A 16,644-nucleotide genomic window follows, 5' to 3' on the forward strand; every position below is an offset into this window, starting at 1 on the left:
TGGCTGGCATTATGGGCACATTTGCTGGTACTGTGGGCACACTGACTGGTAATAAGGAAGAGAGAAAACAGAGAGAGAGAAAAAAGAAATCAGAGAGAGAGAAAGAAAGGAAGGAGAGCGAGAGATAAAGAAAGAACAGAGAGAGAAAGAAGAAATAACAGAGAGAGAAAGAAAGAGGGGAAAGAAAGAAAGAACAGAGAGAGACAGAGAAAGAACAGAGAGAGAGAAAGAAAGAAGTAAAGAAAGAAAGAAAGAACAGAGAGAAAGAAAGAAAGGAAAGAAAAAGAAAAAGAAAGAAAGAGGGGAACGAAAGAACAGAGAGAGAGAAAGAAATAAGAAAGATTAGCGAGAGAAAGGACAGAGAGAAAGAGAGAAAATGAGGGAAAGACAGAACAGAGAATGAGAAAGAAAGAAACAGAGAAAGAAAGAAACAGAGAGAAAGAAATAAAGAAAGATTCTATAAAGATACTATAGCAGCCCGGCTCCCATTGTAGTGCCCACCTGAGCCTCCCGGTGCAGGACATATCATGATCCGCTCACATGGCCGGCATCCCCGATTTCAAGGCGATCCTGCTGTCTGCACTGTCGGAGGAAATGGTGATGTATCTGAAGCATTCCTAGTTCCGTCACAATCTCCTCATGAAATTATCTCATTTCCAGTCAGCTTCCAGCACATTTGCAAGTTTTAAAATGCTCCTCGGGGCTCCGCCGTGTACTCCTGTGTCCGTGGGAAAAGCCCGCTTTGTATGCCTGGTACACACTTGGCTCCGCTCCGTACATCCCGTACACATATGGCTCCACTCCGTACAAACACGGCTCCACTCCACATACCCCATACACACGCGGCTCCGCTCCATACACCTAGTACACGCACGACTCCGCTCCGTACACCTCGTACACACGTGGCTCCGCTCCGTACACCACGTACACGCACGGCTCCACTCTTTACACCTCAAACATGCGTGGCTCCTCTCCGTACACCTCGTACATGCGCAGCTCCGCTCCGTACACCTTGTACACGTGCAGCTCCGCTCCTTACACTTCGTACACACGTGGCTCCGCTCACATTCACCTCGTACACACGCGGCTCTGCTACATCCACCCTGTAAACCCCACCTGACCCCACACAGAAACTTACCGGCATCCAGCAGTGCACCATGACAACCAGCATGGCAGAGTCCTGCATACACACGGAGGCTCCTGATCATGTGACCCCTGATTCCTCCCCTCCTGTGACCTCATCACAGGTCCTGTGCGCACAGATCAGCCAATTGCAGCCTGAGAACGGAGCTGCCTGTGGGAGGGTCAGGTCAGTGCCGTGCAGCGTCTCATCCCGTCATTGCAGGAGGGGACCCCGCATTTGTGTGCAGTGCCCTGGAAGCAGGAACGGATCGAGCGTCCCACTACAGGCACCGGCCCTTCTGGCATTTGCCAGAAGCACCCTATGGTCAGTCCGGCCCTGCCTTTAACAAAAGACGGCAATTCATTTTGCGTGACAGTAAAATCACACTGACATGTTTAATAAAGAAACGAAAGAATAGATATATATATACATAGAATACATATATATATACTGTATATATATATACATGTCATTGAGACACACATATATATGTATTTACATTTCATAGAGTTCTACATAGCATAATAGCCACTAATTCAATTGCCGGCTTCTGTAAAATCTTTCCGTGACATCAGTGAGGCTGCACAGAGTCCCCTGGCTGACCTGAGGTGAACTAATGAGCGTGGGAAAAATGCAGAAACTTTCCCACGCTCATTAGTTCATCTCCGGGCAGCCAGGGAGGCTGCGCAGAGATGAAATAATTCATTCTGGCAGTGGTTTACAGAGGGGCTGGTCGCATTAGCACCGGTCCTTTTGTAAACCAGATAACCCCTTCTGATGGATTGCAGCAGGGGACCTGACTGACCAGCGGAGAGGTAAGGATATTTTTTGCTTTTTTGTTTTATTTTTGTTACAGGTTGATGGTTTAGTTTTGGATTAGCAGAGGAATAAATCTTGTCAAAAACTAGGTGTCTTTAGTTCATTAAAATAATTTTTCATTAATGTCTGTGTGTTTTTTAACCATTTAATAGTCTAGGGTTAATAATGGATAAGTGTCTAATTGACACCTCTCCATTATAAATCGGCTTAATGTCACCTTCCAATAGTAAGGTGACATTAACCCATTCATATTAACCCATTATCCACCGCTACAGGGTAATGGGAATAGAGAGGATAAGTGCCAGAAAAGGTGCATCTTATAGATGCACCTTTTCTGGGGTGTCTGGGGGCAGATTTTTGTAGCCGGGGGGGGGCAAAAACAATGGTACCTTTCAAGGCTATTAAAATCTGCCCTCACTCACCTGCTTTACCTCTCCGGTTGCGATTTTACCGCGGGAGCCCATGCATTTTTTTTACAACGAATTAATCCCTTAATTTAACACCTAGCTATACCAATCTTTACACACAAACCATAATCTAATTATTAGTCAGGGACATATAAAAAATACATGAAATGAAATGAAATGTTTTACTGTATGTAAAACGTGTCATTTCATGTCGGGTTTTGTATTGATTTTACAGAAGCCGACAATTGATTTATCGGCTATTCTGCTATGTAGAACTCTATGAAATACAAATATATATGTGTGTGTCTCAATGAGATGTGTATATATATACTGTATGTGTGTGTGTATATATACATATATATATATATATATATATTCTATGTGTATATATCTATTCTTTCGTTTGGGTTGTAACCTGTCATTGGGCTCCATTATATGTCCATTTTGCAAGCCTGCGAGAAAATCTCGGCATACGGATGCCATACGGATTACATACGGACGTTTACATGCGCAAAATACGCGGCCACACCTTGACAATGGATGACATACGGATTGCTATTCAGGGACCATTTCTGCGTATTACGACCGTACAATATGGTCCATATTTTTATACGTTAAGTGTGACTCCAGCCTAACTCCCTTTTTTTATTGTTTATGGACAGCATCCTAGGATCCTGACTCCATTGCCTCTTGCTTCCGGCAATCCTGTGGCTGAGTCCCTGGTCGAGGACTTCACTAAGGTCTGGACAGAGACCAGGACTTCACTAGAGCAGGCATCTGTTCGAGCCAAGGAGCATGCGGACAAGAGACGTCTGGATCCGCTACCTTTCCAACCCGGGGATAAGGTATGGCTGTCTTCCAGGCATATCCATATTAAGGTTTCTTCTTATAAACTGGCTCCTCGTTACATCGGTCCCTTTGAAGTGCTCCATCGAATCAATGATGTATGCTTGAAGTTGCCTACCTTCTTACGGATCCATAACTCCTTCCATGTCTCCCCGCTGAAGCCGGTTGTTCTCAGTCGCTTCATCCCAGATCCAGGCAATTTTCCTTCTCCTGTCAGTACTGAGGATGTCTATGAAGTTAAGGACATACTAGCCATGAAAAGAAGAGGTGGCAGGTTGCTCTTTCTGGTTGACTGGAAGGGATAGGGTCCTGAAGAGAGATCCTAGGAGCTTGAGAACATTAATGCCCTGGTCCTCCTTGGGCTACTTTCACACTTGCTTTTTTTGCAGCACATTTTTTGCGCAAAAAAAGCATGGAAAAAACGCATACAAACGCAAACAAACGCTGCATTTTTTTCAAGCATTTTTATGGGCATGCAGGAAAAAAACGCAGCGTTTTTATGCGTTTGTATGCGTTTTGAGTGTGTTTGCGTTTTTTTCCACATTGTTTGTCTTCACCCAAAAAAGGATTTGGGGTAGGGTTAGGGTTTATGGTTAGTAGGGTAAGGGTTAGGGTTAGGGGTAGGGTTAGGATTAGGGGTAGGGTTAGTAGGGTTAGGGTTAGAGGTAGGGTTAGGGGTAGGGTTAAGGGTAGGGTTAGGATTAGGGGTAGGGTTAGGATTAGGGGTAAGGTTAGGGTTAGTAGGGTAAGGGTTAGGGGTAGGGTTAGGGGTAGGGGTAGGGTTAGGATTAGGGGTAGGGTTAGGGGTAGGGTTAGGATTAGGGGTAGGGGTTATGGTTATGTTTAGTAGGGTTAGGGTTAGTAGGGTTAGGGTTAAGCTTAGAGTTAGTAGGGTTAGTGTTAGGTTTAGTAGGATAAGTGTTAGGGTTAGTAGGGTTAGGGGTAGGGTTAGGGTTAGTAGGGTTAGGGGTTATGGTTATGTTTAGTAGGGTTAGGGTTATGGTTTAGGGTTAGTAGTCAATATAGTAAAGCTCATTCTTAATGTTGACTTAAAAAACGCATGGTGAGGGTTAGGGTTCGTAAGTTTAGGGTTATGGTTTAGGGTTAGTAGTCAATATAGTAAAGCTCATCCATAATGTTGACTTAAAAAATGCATGCTTAAAAAAACCGCATACGTGCGCATGCCAACACGCACGTATGCGCACCCATAGACTGTAATGTTAATTTTTTGGCAAAAACGTGCGCATACGTGTGCATGCATTTTTTTTAAGCAGTCGGGCAGACCAAAAAATGCAACATAACAAGAAAACACAAAATAACAAATTTTAAAAAATACTCTACAGTAAAAACATGAGCTGTATAACAAATACAGGGTATTTAGTCGATATGTTTTTTGCAAAAAATATATACCAAGCTGCTTCACCATGTCAAGGTAACCCGTATTAAAGCAGTCCCTATCTAATGTATTTAAAACCTGAACATCTGAACAGTGTCTAAAATGAACAGGATTCGGACAGGCACTTCCTAGTACGGGCTTGTGGTGCAAGACAGCTCTTTTGTGCATGCCACACAAGAGAGGGGTGGGGTCTCTCAAACCATGCTAGGCAAGGAAAAAACGGATTAAAAACACATGTGTTTGAAGAAGGGGGGCATAAGGGGGAGGGTACTGTCATGCCCACAGCTGCGGGTCCAGTCTCCGCTGTGCAGGGAGATCGGCGCTTATCACGCAGCTCCACTGGTACTGCTCACCCTGTCCATGGCTCCAGACGATCAGTGGCTCGTTTCATTGCAGGAATCTGCATCCTCTTGGCAGGTCTCCTGGAAATGCTCTTAGGAGGCGTGCCTCGTTTCCTGCACATACTTAAAGGGTCCTCCTCTCAGGCACCTTTTCCCTTTTGTCATATCTTCTTTAATAAACATCCTTGGTTTATGAAGCTCATTTTGACTCTTGAGTATTGTGTATACAGCTGCCACTACACCATCAGTGGTCTAGTGAGTCCACTATAACTCATCACGCCCTGTGAGCGTAACAATATGCTTTGATCTAAACTATTCCATTGTAGCTCTGACTGTATGTTTACGGTTCTTGTCCTGTTGGAAGGTGAACCTATGTCCCAGTCTCACAGCATGATACTGCCACCACCATGTTTGATGGTGAGGATGGTGTTTTCAGGGTAATGTGCAGTGTTAGTTTTCCACCACACATTGCATTTTGCATTTAGCCCAAAAAGTTCAGCTTTGGTCTCATCTGATTAGTGTATCTTCTTCCACATGCTAGCAGTGTCTCCTAAAGTGTATTTTGTCAACTTTAAGCGGAAATTCTTATGACTTGCTTTAAAAAATGTCTTTCTTTTTGTCACTCTTCCATAAAGGCCAGATTTGTGGAGCATACAACTAATAGTTATTCTATGGAAAGGTTTTCCTACCTGAGCTGTGGATCTCTGCAGCTTGTCCAGAGTGACCAAAGGCATCTTGTGTGCTTCTCTAAATAGTGTTGTCCTTGCTTGGGATGTCCGTTTAGGCGAACGACCTTCTCTTGGTAGGTTGGCAATTGTGTGTCTGAGATGTTCTGAGCTTGGGCTAATTTTTTTTCTATAACCTAACACTTTAGATTTACTCTTCTCCACAACTTTCTCCCTGACCTGTCTGGCGTGTTCCTTGGTTTTCATGATTCAATATGATCCCTAATGTTCTCAAACAAACCTTTAATTAGAACACCTGTGGTTATACTGAGAATAAATTGCACACAGGGGGACTCTATTTACTAATACTGTGACTTCTGGAGGCAACTGGTCACTGAAAATTTTTATTTAGGAGTATCAAACTACAGAGTGCTGAATACAAATGCACATCACAATTTTCAGATCTATGTATTTAAAATATTTAGGAAACCATGCACCAATACCTTTACACATCACAAATAATTACTACTTTGTGTTGGCATATCAAATAAAATTCCAATAAAATACATTTAAGTTTGTGACTGTAACGTGAAAAAATGTGGAAAGTTCATGAGGAGTGAATAATGTTTCAAGGCACTATAGATATGAGCTGGATAGATATGAGATGGATAAATATAAATGAGATAGATAGGTGGATAACAGATTACACAGATAAATATACAGTGACTTGCAAATGTATTCAATCTCCCCTTGGCTTTTTACCTATTTTGTTATATTACAACATGTATTTAAATATTTTTGTAATCCAATTTGTGTGTAATTCATCTGCACTAAATAGTCTAAGTTGGTGAAGTGAAATAAGAAAAATATAGGAATAAATTAAATTTATAGGATCAAATAGCTAAAAATGGGCATATGCATGTGTTTTCATCCTTTTTTGCTATGAAGCACCTAAAAATTTCTTGTGCAAGTAATTACCTTCAAAAGTCACATACTTAGTGAAAGGAAGTCCATCTGAGTGCAATCTCAGCGTCAAATGGTGTGTCAGTATATACACACCTTTTCTGAAAGGCCACAGAGGCTACAACACCATTAATCAAGGGACACCACTAACCAAACACAATGAAGACCAAGGAGATCACCATACAAGTCAGGGACAAAGTTGATGAGAAGTACAAATTAGGGTTTGGTTATAAAAAAAAAACCATCCCAATCTTTGATGATCCCCCTGGAGCAGACCTGGGCAAAGTGCGGCCATCTGGCTGTCTCAGTCCAGCCCGCGGACCGAGACAGCCGTGGGGCTGGAAACCTGAGGTCCGTGGGCTGCACCGTGCCCGCCCGCTCATTCTCTGTCTCCCGCAGTCAGCATTAGTGGAGGAGGGGCCTCCAACCACTACCTCCACCAATCAGCGTGTGAAACAGCTGGCGCAATGTGTACTGCCGGTGAGTCAGCGCACCGGAGGCAGGAGCAGAAGCAGGGCGCCTGGGAACGGGACCGAGGTGAATATGTCGTGGCTTTTTTTTTTCATGTGTATGAATATGGGGGTGAACTTGGGGATTCTATGGAGGTGAACATTGGGATTCTATGGGGTGAACATTGGGATTCTATGGGAGTGAACATGGGAAATCTATGGGATGAAAATGGAGATGAACATGGGGATTCTATGGGGGTGAACATGGGGATTCTATGGGGTGAACATGGAGATTCTATGGGGGTGAACATGGAGATTCTATGGGGGTGAACATGGGGATTCTATGGGGGTAAACATGGGGATTCTATGGGGGTGAACATGGAGATTCTATGGGGGTGAACATGGGGATTCTATGGGGTGAACATGGGGATTCTATGGGGTGAAAATGGGGATTCTATGGGGTGAAAATGGGGATTCTATGGGGGTGAACACGGGGATTCTATGGGGGTGAACACGGGGATTCTATGGGGGTGAACTTGGGGATTCTATGGGGGTGACGTACAGCACATGGGGATTCTATGGGGGTGATGTACAGCACATGGGGATTCTATGGGGGTGACGCACAGCACATGGGGATTCTTTGGGGGTGATGTACAGCACATGGGGATTCTAGGGGGGTGACGTACAGCACATGGGGATTCTATGGGGGTCACGTACAGCACATGGGGATTTTATGCGGATGACGTACAGCACATGGGGATTCTATGGGTGAGACATGCAGCACTTGGGGAGGCTATGGGGGTGACGTGCTGCACATGGGGAGGCTATGGGGGTGGCATGCTGCATATGGGGAGGCTATGGGAAGGCTGTACACTGTCATGAAGAATATGGGAAGGCAGTGTGGGGCTCATGCAGTATATAGGGAGGCTGTGAGAGGCTCATGCCGCATATATCGTTGGCTGTATGAGGCTCTTGCCACATATTGGGAGGCTGTGTGGGGCTCATGTTGTATATAGGAAGGCTGTGTGGGGCTCATGCTGCATATGGGAGAGGCTGTGTGGGGCTCATGCCGCATATGGGGGAGGCTGTGTGGGGCTCATGCCGCATATGTAGTAGGCTTTGTGAGGCTCATGCTGCAGATAAGGGGCTGTGGGGGGTTTAAAGATATATAATGGGGTGTCAGCATACTTAATTCTGCTCAATATTAAGTGATATAATTAATATTAATAAATTAATATCGAGTAGAATTAATTTCAAGCTATTGGTTCGGCCCTCCATAACATTCATGGCCTCTCATGTGGCCCCTCGGGAAAATTAATTGCCCACCCCTGCCCTGGAGCATAATCAAATCCATTATCATCAAATGGAAAGATCATGGTATCACAACAAACCTGCCAAGAGAGGGCCACCCACGAAAACTCTTAGCCTGGGCAAGTCAGAGACGCAAAACAGAGACCAAAAGTAACCCTAAAAGGAGCTGCAGAGTTCACAAGCAGAGACTGAAGTATCTGTCCATATGACCATAATAAGCCAAGGAAGGGAGGAGTCAGGGGTCACATGATCAGGGGCCTCTGTCCGAGGCCCCTGATCATGTGACCCCTGACTCCTCTCCTCCTGTAACCTCATCACAGGTCCTGTGCACACAGCCCTCGGTGTCTGTAGGACTCTGCTGTGCTGGTTGTCATGGTGCTGCTGAATGAGGGGAAGTTTATGTGTGGGGTCAGGAGGGGTTTACAGGGTGGATGTAGCAGAGCTGTGTGTGTACAAGGTGTACGGAGCGGAGCCGCGTGTGTGTGATGTGTACGGAGCGGAGCCACGCATGTACGAGGTGTATGCAGCGGAGCTGCGCATGTTCAAGGTGTATGGGGTGTGTGGAGCCGCGCGTGTACGAGGTGTACGGAGCGGAGCCGTGCGTGTACGGGGTGTACGGAGTGGAGCCGCGCGTGTTCGAGTTGTACGGAGCGGAATCGCGCGTGTTCGAGTTGTACGGAGCGGAGCCGCGCGTGTTCGAGGTATACGGGGTGTGCTGAGCCGCACGTGTACGAGGTGTACGGCATGGAGCCGCGTGTGTTCGAGGTGTACGTAGTGGAGCCACGTGTGTTCGAGGTGTACGGAGCGGAGCCACGTGTGTTTGAGGTGTACGGAGCGGAGCCGCGTGTGTATGAGGTGTACAGAGCAGAGTCGCATGTGTATGAGGTGTATGGAGCGGAGCCACGTGTGTATGAGGTGTACAGAGCAGAGCCACGTGTGTATGGGGTGTACGGAGCAGAGCCACGTGTACGTTCCGTACACTTCATACACGCGGCTCCGCTCTGTACACCTCATACACATGCGACTCTGCTCCATACACCTCATACACATGGGTCTCCGCTCCTTACACCTCAGAAACGCGTACACCTCAGAGGAGCCACGTGTGTATGAGGTGTACAGAGCGGAGCCGTGTGTGTACGGAGCGGATCCGTGTGTGTATGGAGCAGAGAAGTGAACGGAGCGGAGCTGCAGGTGTACGGAGTGGAGCCATGTGTGTACTGAGTGGAGCCGTGTGTGTGCGAGGAGTACGGAGCGGAGCCGTGTGTGTACGAGGCATACAAAGTGGAACCGTATGTGTATGAGGTGTGCGGAGTCATGCGTGTACAAGGTTTAAGGTGGGGCACATTCATACCTCCCAAACGTCCCAGATCCAGTGGGATAATTTGAGAGATAGTCTGCCCCACTGCCCCGGCCAGGAGCTTACTTTTCCCGCGGACACAGGAGTACATGGTGGAGCACAGAGGAGTACTTTAAAATTCGCACATGATGTTCCACCGGAAGAGATGTGCTGGAAGCTGACCGGAAATTACGTAATTTCGGGAGAAGATTGTGACAGAACCATGGAATGCTTCAGATCCATCACCGTGTCCTCCTCCGACAGCGCAGACAGCGGGATTGCCTTGGACTCAGGGATGTCGGCCATGTGAGCGGATCATGATATGTCCTGCACGGGGAGGCTCAGGTGGGCATTACAATGGGAGCCGGGCTGCTATAGTATCTTTATAGAATCTTTCTTTCTCTCTCTGTTTCTTTTTCTCTCTGTTCTTTCTTTCCCCTCTTTCTTTCTCTCTCCCTTTCTGTTCTTTCTTTCCCCTCTTTCTTTTTTCTCTCTCTGTTCTTTTTTCCTGTCCCCTTTTTCTTTCTTTCTTTCTTTCTTTCTTTCTTATTTCTTTCCCCTCTTTCTCTCTCTGTTCTTTCTTTCTCTCTCTCCTTTCTTTCTCTCTCTCTCCTTTCTTTCTCTCTCTGTTTTCTTTTTTCTCCCTCTCTGTTCTTTCTTTCTTTTCCTCAGTACCAGCCACTGTGCCCATAATGCCAGTCACTGTGACCTCAGTACCAGTCAGTGTGATCAGCAGTGCTAAATGGGTGTGGTTGGGGCATGGACATGGGTGTGACTAGTTGTGAAATGGGTGTGGTTGGGGCATGGTGGCACCAGAGCTTCCCTGTCTCTGACACAGAGAGCAGCGCCGCTGGATGATGTCATCATTCAGCAGCCAGCTAGCTACTGTGCCAGAACGGGAAAGCGTGGGCACCAATGATGCTGCGGACAGGTGAGAGGTGCTGTGCGTGTGTACATGTATGTATGTATGTGTGTGTGTGTGTGTGTGTGTAGGTGAAGGAGAAGGCAATGATGGGGTGATGGGGAGAAGGTCATGATGGGGTGATGGGGAGAAGGCCATGATGGGGTGATGGGGAGAAGGCCATGATGGGGTGATGGAGAGAAGGCCATGATGAAATGATGGGGAGAAGGCCATGATGGGGAGATGGGGAGAAGGCCAGGATGGGGTGATGTAGAGAAGGCCATGATGGGTGGTAGGGGAGAAGGCAATGATGGAGGTGGTGGAAAGGGCAATGATGGGGTGGTGGGGAAAAAAGAAATGATGGGGTGGTGGGGGAGAATGCAATGATGGTGATGGTGGAAAGGGCAATAATGGGGGTGGTGGAGTAGGGGGAAATGATGGAGGTGGTGGAATGGGCAATGATGGGAGTGGTGGGGGAGAAAGCAAAGATAGTGGTGGGGGAGAAGAAAATGATGGAGGTGGTGAAGAGGGCAATGATCGGATGGGGGAGAGGAAAATAATAGGATGCGGGGGGAGGAGGACAATGAGGGGGAGTGGGATGGGAGGAATGGGGACTTATAATGGCCTTAGGAACAGGGGGAGGTGGAGGAAGACATTATCGCTTATTATGTCTAACACAGTCCCTTAGTATATAGTGTACTCATTATTATGTCTAACACAGTCCCTTAGTATATAGGGTACTCACTATGTCTAACACAGTCCCTTAGTATATAGTGTATGTACTTATTATGTATAACACAGTCCCTTAGCATATAGTGTATGTACTTATTATGTGTAACACAATTCCTTAGCATATAGTATATGTACTTATTATGTATAGCACAGTCCCTTAGTATATAGTGTACTCACTAATTCTGTATAACACCATCCTTAGTTACATAGTTTCCTCTTTTATTATGTACTAGCTGAAGAGCCTGGCACTGCCCGGGCATAGTAACTAACTGTGGTTAGTTATAACAAATTATAATTATCCTCCATCCCATAGTCCCGTGCCCATATACCCATCATACATATCCACCATCCCATAGGCCTGTACCCATATACCCATCATACATAATCCTCCATCCCATAGGCCCATGCCCTAATACCCATCACACATCCTCCATCCCATAGGCCCGTGCCCATATACCCATCATACATATCCTCCATCCCATAGTCGAGTGCCCATATACCCATCACACATCCTCCATCCCATAGTCCAGTGCCCATATACCTATCACACATCCTCCATCCCATAGTCCAGTGCCCATATACCCATCACACATCCTCCATCCCATAGGCCCATGCCCATATACCCATCATACATATCCTCCAACCCATAGTCCCGTGCCCATATACCCATCATACATATCCGCCATTCCTTAGTCCCGTGCCCATATACCCATCATACATATCCTCCATCCCATAGTCCATTGCCCATATACCCATCACACATCATCCATCCCATAGTCCCGTGCCCATATACCCGTCATACATATCCTCCATCCCATAGTCCAGTGCTCATATACCCATCACACATCTTCCATCCCATAGTCCCGTGCCCATATACCCGTCATACATATCCTCCATCCCATAGTCCAGTGCTCATATACCCATCACACATCCTCCATCCCATAGTCAACCATTATGACATCATAATGAGGGGCGGGGCTTGACATGCACACACTTTTTCCCCAGTATGTAGATAGGGGCAAAATTGTTTGGTGAATTGGAACGCGCGGGGTTAAAATTTTGCCTCACAACATAGCCTAGGACGCTCTCGGGGTCCAGACGTGTGACTGTGCCAAATTTTGTGGCTGTAGCTGCGACGGTGCGGATGCCTATCCCAGACATACACACACACATACATACACACACACATACATACATACACACTTTGAGCTTTATATATTAGGTAACACCGTCTCTTATTACGTACCATCCTCTCTAGTTATATATGGTGCCGTCCCTTATTATATAGCTTCTGTCACAGCCGCCCCTGAAACTTACCCGCAGGGTCCTGTGCGCACCTCCCGGCGCGCACCCGCTCCCCGGCGCGTCCCCGCTGCTGACCTCCGGCCTCCCTGACGTCGCTCACACACTCCTCTGGCCGGAGCTCTGACGGCGTCATGTGATGCGGTGGCCCCGCCCCCAACATGGCGGCGCCCATCGCCTATTTCTGCCAGGCGTCTCCCCAGGTAAGACGCCTGTGTATCGTTCCTGGGCTGCTGTCCTTCCGGCCAGCACTCTGTTCGTTCTCAGGTCCCTCTGCGCTGCATCTCCTAGCTCCGCTTACTTAAGGTTCTTCTGCTGCTCTCTTCCTGGGTGCGCTCCTCTGGCTGTCCTGTTTTCCCTGCCTTCTTCCCAGTTGTGCTACTTCCCTGTGTACTCCTCGTCCGTGCCTTCTCTTACCCTCTCTCTCTTTTACAGCCTCCAGCCACTACCTGCTTCGTACCCCTCCAAGTCCCTGCGTCCTTCAGGCTCCTATCACTGTACTCCCGTACCGCTGCTCCGCTGACTCTCCCCCATAGTTCCCTGGTGCTCACCCAGTCGTGTGGCTCCGGCTGTCGCGGTTCCATCCCTTGTGGGCCTGCACCTAACACTCCCTGTATAGGGGGTGGCTCCACCTGGTCCAGCTTGTCCGCAGGGGCTCTGGAGCCGCGACCCAGAGGGTCCACTCCGTGTTGCCATCCGTAACACACTCCGTAACAGCTTCCTCTGCTGTTATGTATAGTGCTGTCTCTTACATAGTGTATTCTTGTTAATTGTGTTATTCACAGCGCCCTCTTTTATTATATAGTCCCCTCTCTTTTTAGATATAAAATGACTGCTGATCGAGGAGCCGGTGACCAGACTACCGGTCCATCAGCTCCTCCATTAGAAAGGACACCTTCCCATGCTCCATCAGCCATCATTGCATTATACAGCTAACAAGACAGGGCGGTATGTAATAAAATACAGGGCTCTATATAATCCAATATGTAAGGGAAGGCACTGTACATAACAAGAGAGGGCACTGTGTAAGGGACAGCAATATACATAATAAAGGAGACTATGTAATATATATTCATGTATGTGTGTGTGGCTATATATATATCTAATATATAAAGCTCAAGTGTGTGTATGTATGTATGTATGTATGTGTGTGGGTATGTCTGGGATTGGCATCCGCACCGTTGCAGCTACAGCCACAAAATTTGGCACAGTCACACGTCTGGACCCCGAACGTGTCCTAGGCTATGTTGTGAGGCAAAATTTTAACCCCGCACGTTCCAATTCACCAAACAATTTTGCCCCTATCTACATAATGGGGAAAAAGTGTGTGTGTATCAAGCCCCGCCCCTCATTATGATGTCATAATGGTTGCCATGGTGACGCTGATGTCATCATAGGTTGCAAGCCCCACCACTCATTATGATGTCATAATGGTTGACTATGGGATGGAGGATGTGTGATGGGTATATGGGCACTGGACTATGGGACGGAGGATATGTATGACGTCTATATGGGCACGGGACTATGGGATGGTGATGTGTGATGGGTATGATGGGTATATGGGCACTGGACTATGGGATGGAGGATATGTATGATGGGCATATGGGCACAGGACTATGGGATGGCGGATATGTATGATGGGTATATGGGCACGGGACTATGGGATGGAGGATATGTATGATGGGTATATGGGCATGGGACTATGAGATGAAGGATGTGTGATAGGTATATGGGCACTCGACTATGGGGTGGCGAATATGTATGATGGGTATATGGGCATGTGACTATGGGATGGAGGATATGTATGATGGGTATATGGGCACGGGCCTATGGGATGGTGGATATGTATGATGGATATATGGGCACGGGACTATGGGATGGAGGATAATTATAATTTGCTATAACTATCCACAGTTAGTTACTATGCCCGGGCAGTGCCGGGCTCTTCAGCTAGTATATATATACACTCACTGGCCACTTTATTAGGTACACCATGCTAGTAACGGGTTGGACCCCCTTTTGCCTTCAGAACTGCCTCAATTCTTCGTGGCAGAGATTCAACAAGGTGCTGGAAGCATTCCTCAGAGATTTTGGACCATATTGACATGATGGCATCACACAGTTGGCGCAGATTTGTCGGCTGCACATCCCTGATGCGAATCTCCCGTTCCACCACATCCCAAAGATGCTCTATTGGATTGAGATCTGGTGACTGAGGAGGCCATTTGAGTACAGTGAACTCATTGTCATGTTCAAGAAACCAATCTGAGATGATTCGAGCTTTATGACATGGCGCATTATCCTGCTGAAAGTAGCCATCAGATGCCTGTTCTTAGCTGAGCGGAGTGGTACCCAGTGTGGTCTTCTGCTGCTGTAGCCCATCTGCCTCAAAGTTCGACGCACTGTGCGTTCAGAGATGCTCTTCTGCCTACCTTGGTTGTAACGGGTGGCAATTTGAGTCACTGTTGCCTTTCTATCAGCTCGAACCAGTATGCCCATTCTCCTCTGACCTCTGGCATCAACAAGGCATTTCCGGCCACAGAACTGCCGCTCACTGGATTTTTTTTCTTTTTCGGACCATTCTCTGTAAACCCTAGAGATGGTTGTGCGTGAAAATCCCAGTAGATCAGCAGTTTCTGAAATACTCAGACCAGCCCTTCTGGCACCAACAATCATGCCACGTTCAAAGGCACTCAAATCACCTTTCTTCCCCATACTGATGCTCGGTTTGAACTGCAGGAGATTGTCTTGACCATGTCTACATGCCTAAATGCACTGAGTTGCCGCCATGTGATTGGCTGATTAGAAATTAAGTCTTAACACACAGTTGGACAGGTGTACCTAATAAAGTGGCCAGTGAGTGTATATATATATATATATATATATGTAGCTTTGTCACCATAAAAGGAAGGGGGCCCAGACTCGTTTCTTGCACAGGGGCCCCAAGCTGTCAGTGTCCGCCCCTGATGGGTGGTATATGTTCTTTCAACATAGGACAACAATTTTGCTATTGTTATCCTGCATGTTCACATACTCAGACAGTTGTCACTGTTGACAAATACCAAGTCTTTATACCTTACAGGCCGGCAACACCTTTCACATGTGAGTGGAGCACTAATTTGCTAAGGGAGTGGAAGAATGGCTTTACCATCCCTCTAAGGTGGAGTAGTGCATGAATAAGTAGCTTTTACACTGCAGAAGTCTCAGTATTGCCGAGGCTGTCGCTGCTCCAGTATTACAGAGCCCTATTATCTCCAAACCTTATACAATGGCAACCAATGCAGCACCTCCTGTTTATGGAGATATCTCTCCACTACCATCAGGACTAAGAACTTTTACTTCTTTTCCGGATTTCCTTATGATACTTGAATTTGTAAGTATTAATAATAGAAAGATGTTGTTTCTAGAATGTGGGTATAGGCTGGAAATATTCAGGTAAGAAAAGGAAATTTGATCTTTTCTCATTCTGCTTTATTTTACATATGTGAATGTTTGATGTGATTTTTCAGCATTTAAACTATAGTACTGAATAAATATGGAATAGATTAGCATTCTTCCCTTTCTTTAAAGTGCCTATACACATTACTCTAAAGTTAATGAAAACAGATGATTTCAACCATAACAGTCGTTTGTCAGCAGAAATCTCACAATGAACGTATGCAATCATTGTCATTAATCATTTGGAAAATCTGTGGTGCTTAAAATTTTCATCATAGTTACTAGCGCACAAAAGATCTTTGTCAGAACATTTCCAGAACGTTCCCAGAAAGATTATTATTCTCCATCCAATGTCACTGAACTAGATAGCTAGTTTTAAGGACTGTATTAGTCAACAGGGACTAAATCCCCCCGTACACATTTGACTAATGTCAGTCACACCTGCTGGTTTCGATGGGATTGATGGGTGTGCATTCCGATAGATGCTACTGCACAAGAGTCGCCACCATTTTGCTGGAGAAAAAAAAAATAGCGCCATCAAGATGTCACCGGCGGCACCAGCACAGTAGCATCTATCAAAACACGATAGATGCTACTGCGCAAGCTCCACTGCCG

At 46.5% G+C, this 16,644-nt stretch overlaps 1 protein-coding gene across 1 annotated transcript in view; it reads left to right on the forward strand.

Annotated features, from left to right (window-relative positions):
• The first annotated feature begins 15,779 nt into the window (after nt 1–15,779).
• LOC141063457 (myelin and lymphocyte protein-like) overlaps nt 15,780–16,644 on the forward strand; it is a 98,674-nt gene continuing 97,809 nt past the window's right edge. The window contains exon 1 of the mRNA XM_073557499.1: nt 15,780–15,964. Within this exon, the coding sequence (XP_073413600.1) occupies nt 15,860–15,964 (105 nt within the window). The 5' untranslated portion in view covers nt 15,780–15,859. The remainder of the gene's footprint in view (nt 15,965–16,644) is intronic.

The sequence above is a fragment of the Dendrobates tinctorius genome, unplaced genomic scaffold, assembly GCF_039654945.1.
Source record: "Dendrobates tinctorius isolate UK_male_01 unplaced genomic scaffold, ASM3965494v1 ptg000250l, whole genome shotgun sequence".
In the NCBI taxonomy this organism is placed as follows: Eukaryota; Metazoa; Chordata; class Amphibia; order Anura; family Dendrobatidae; genus Dendrobates; species Dendrobates tinctorius.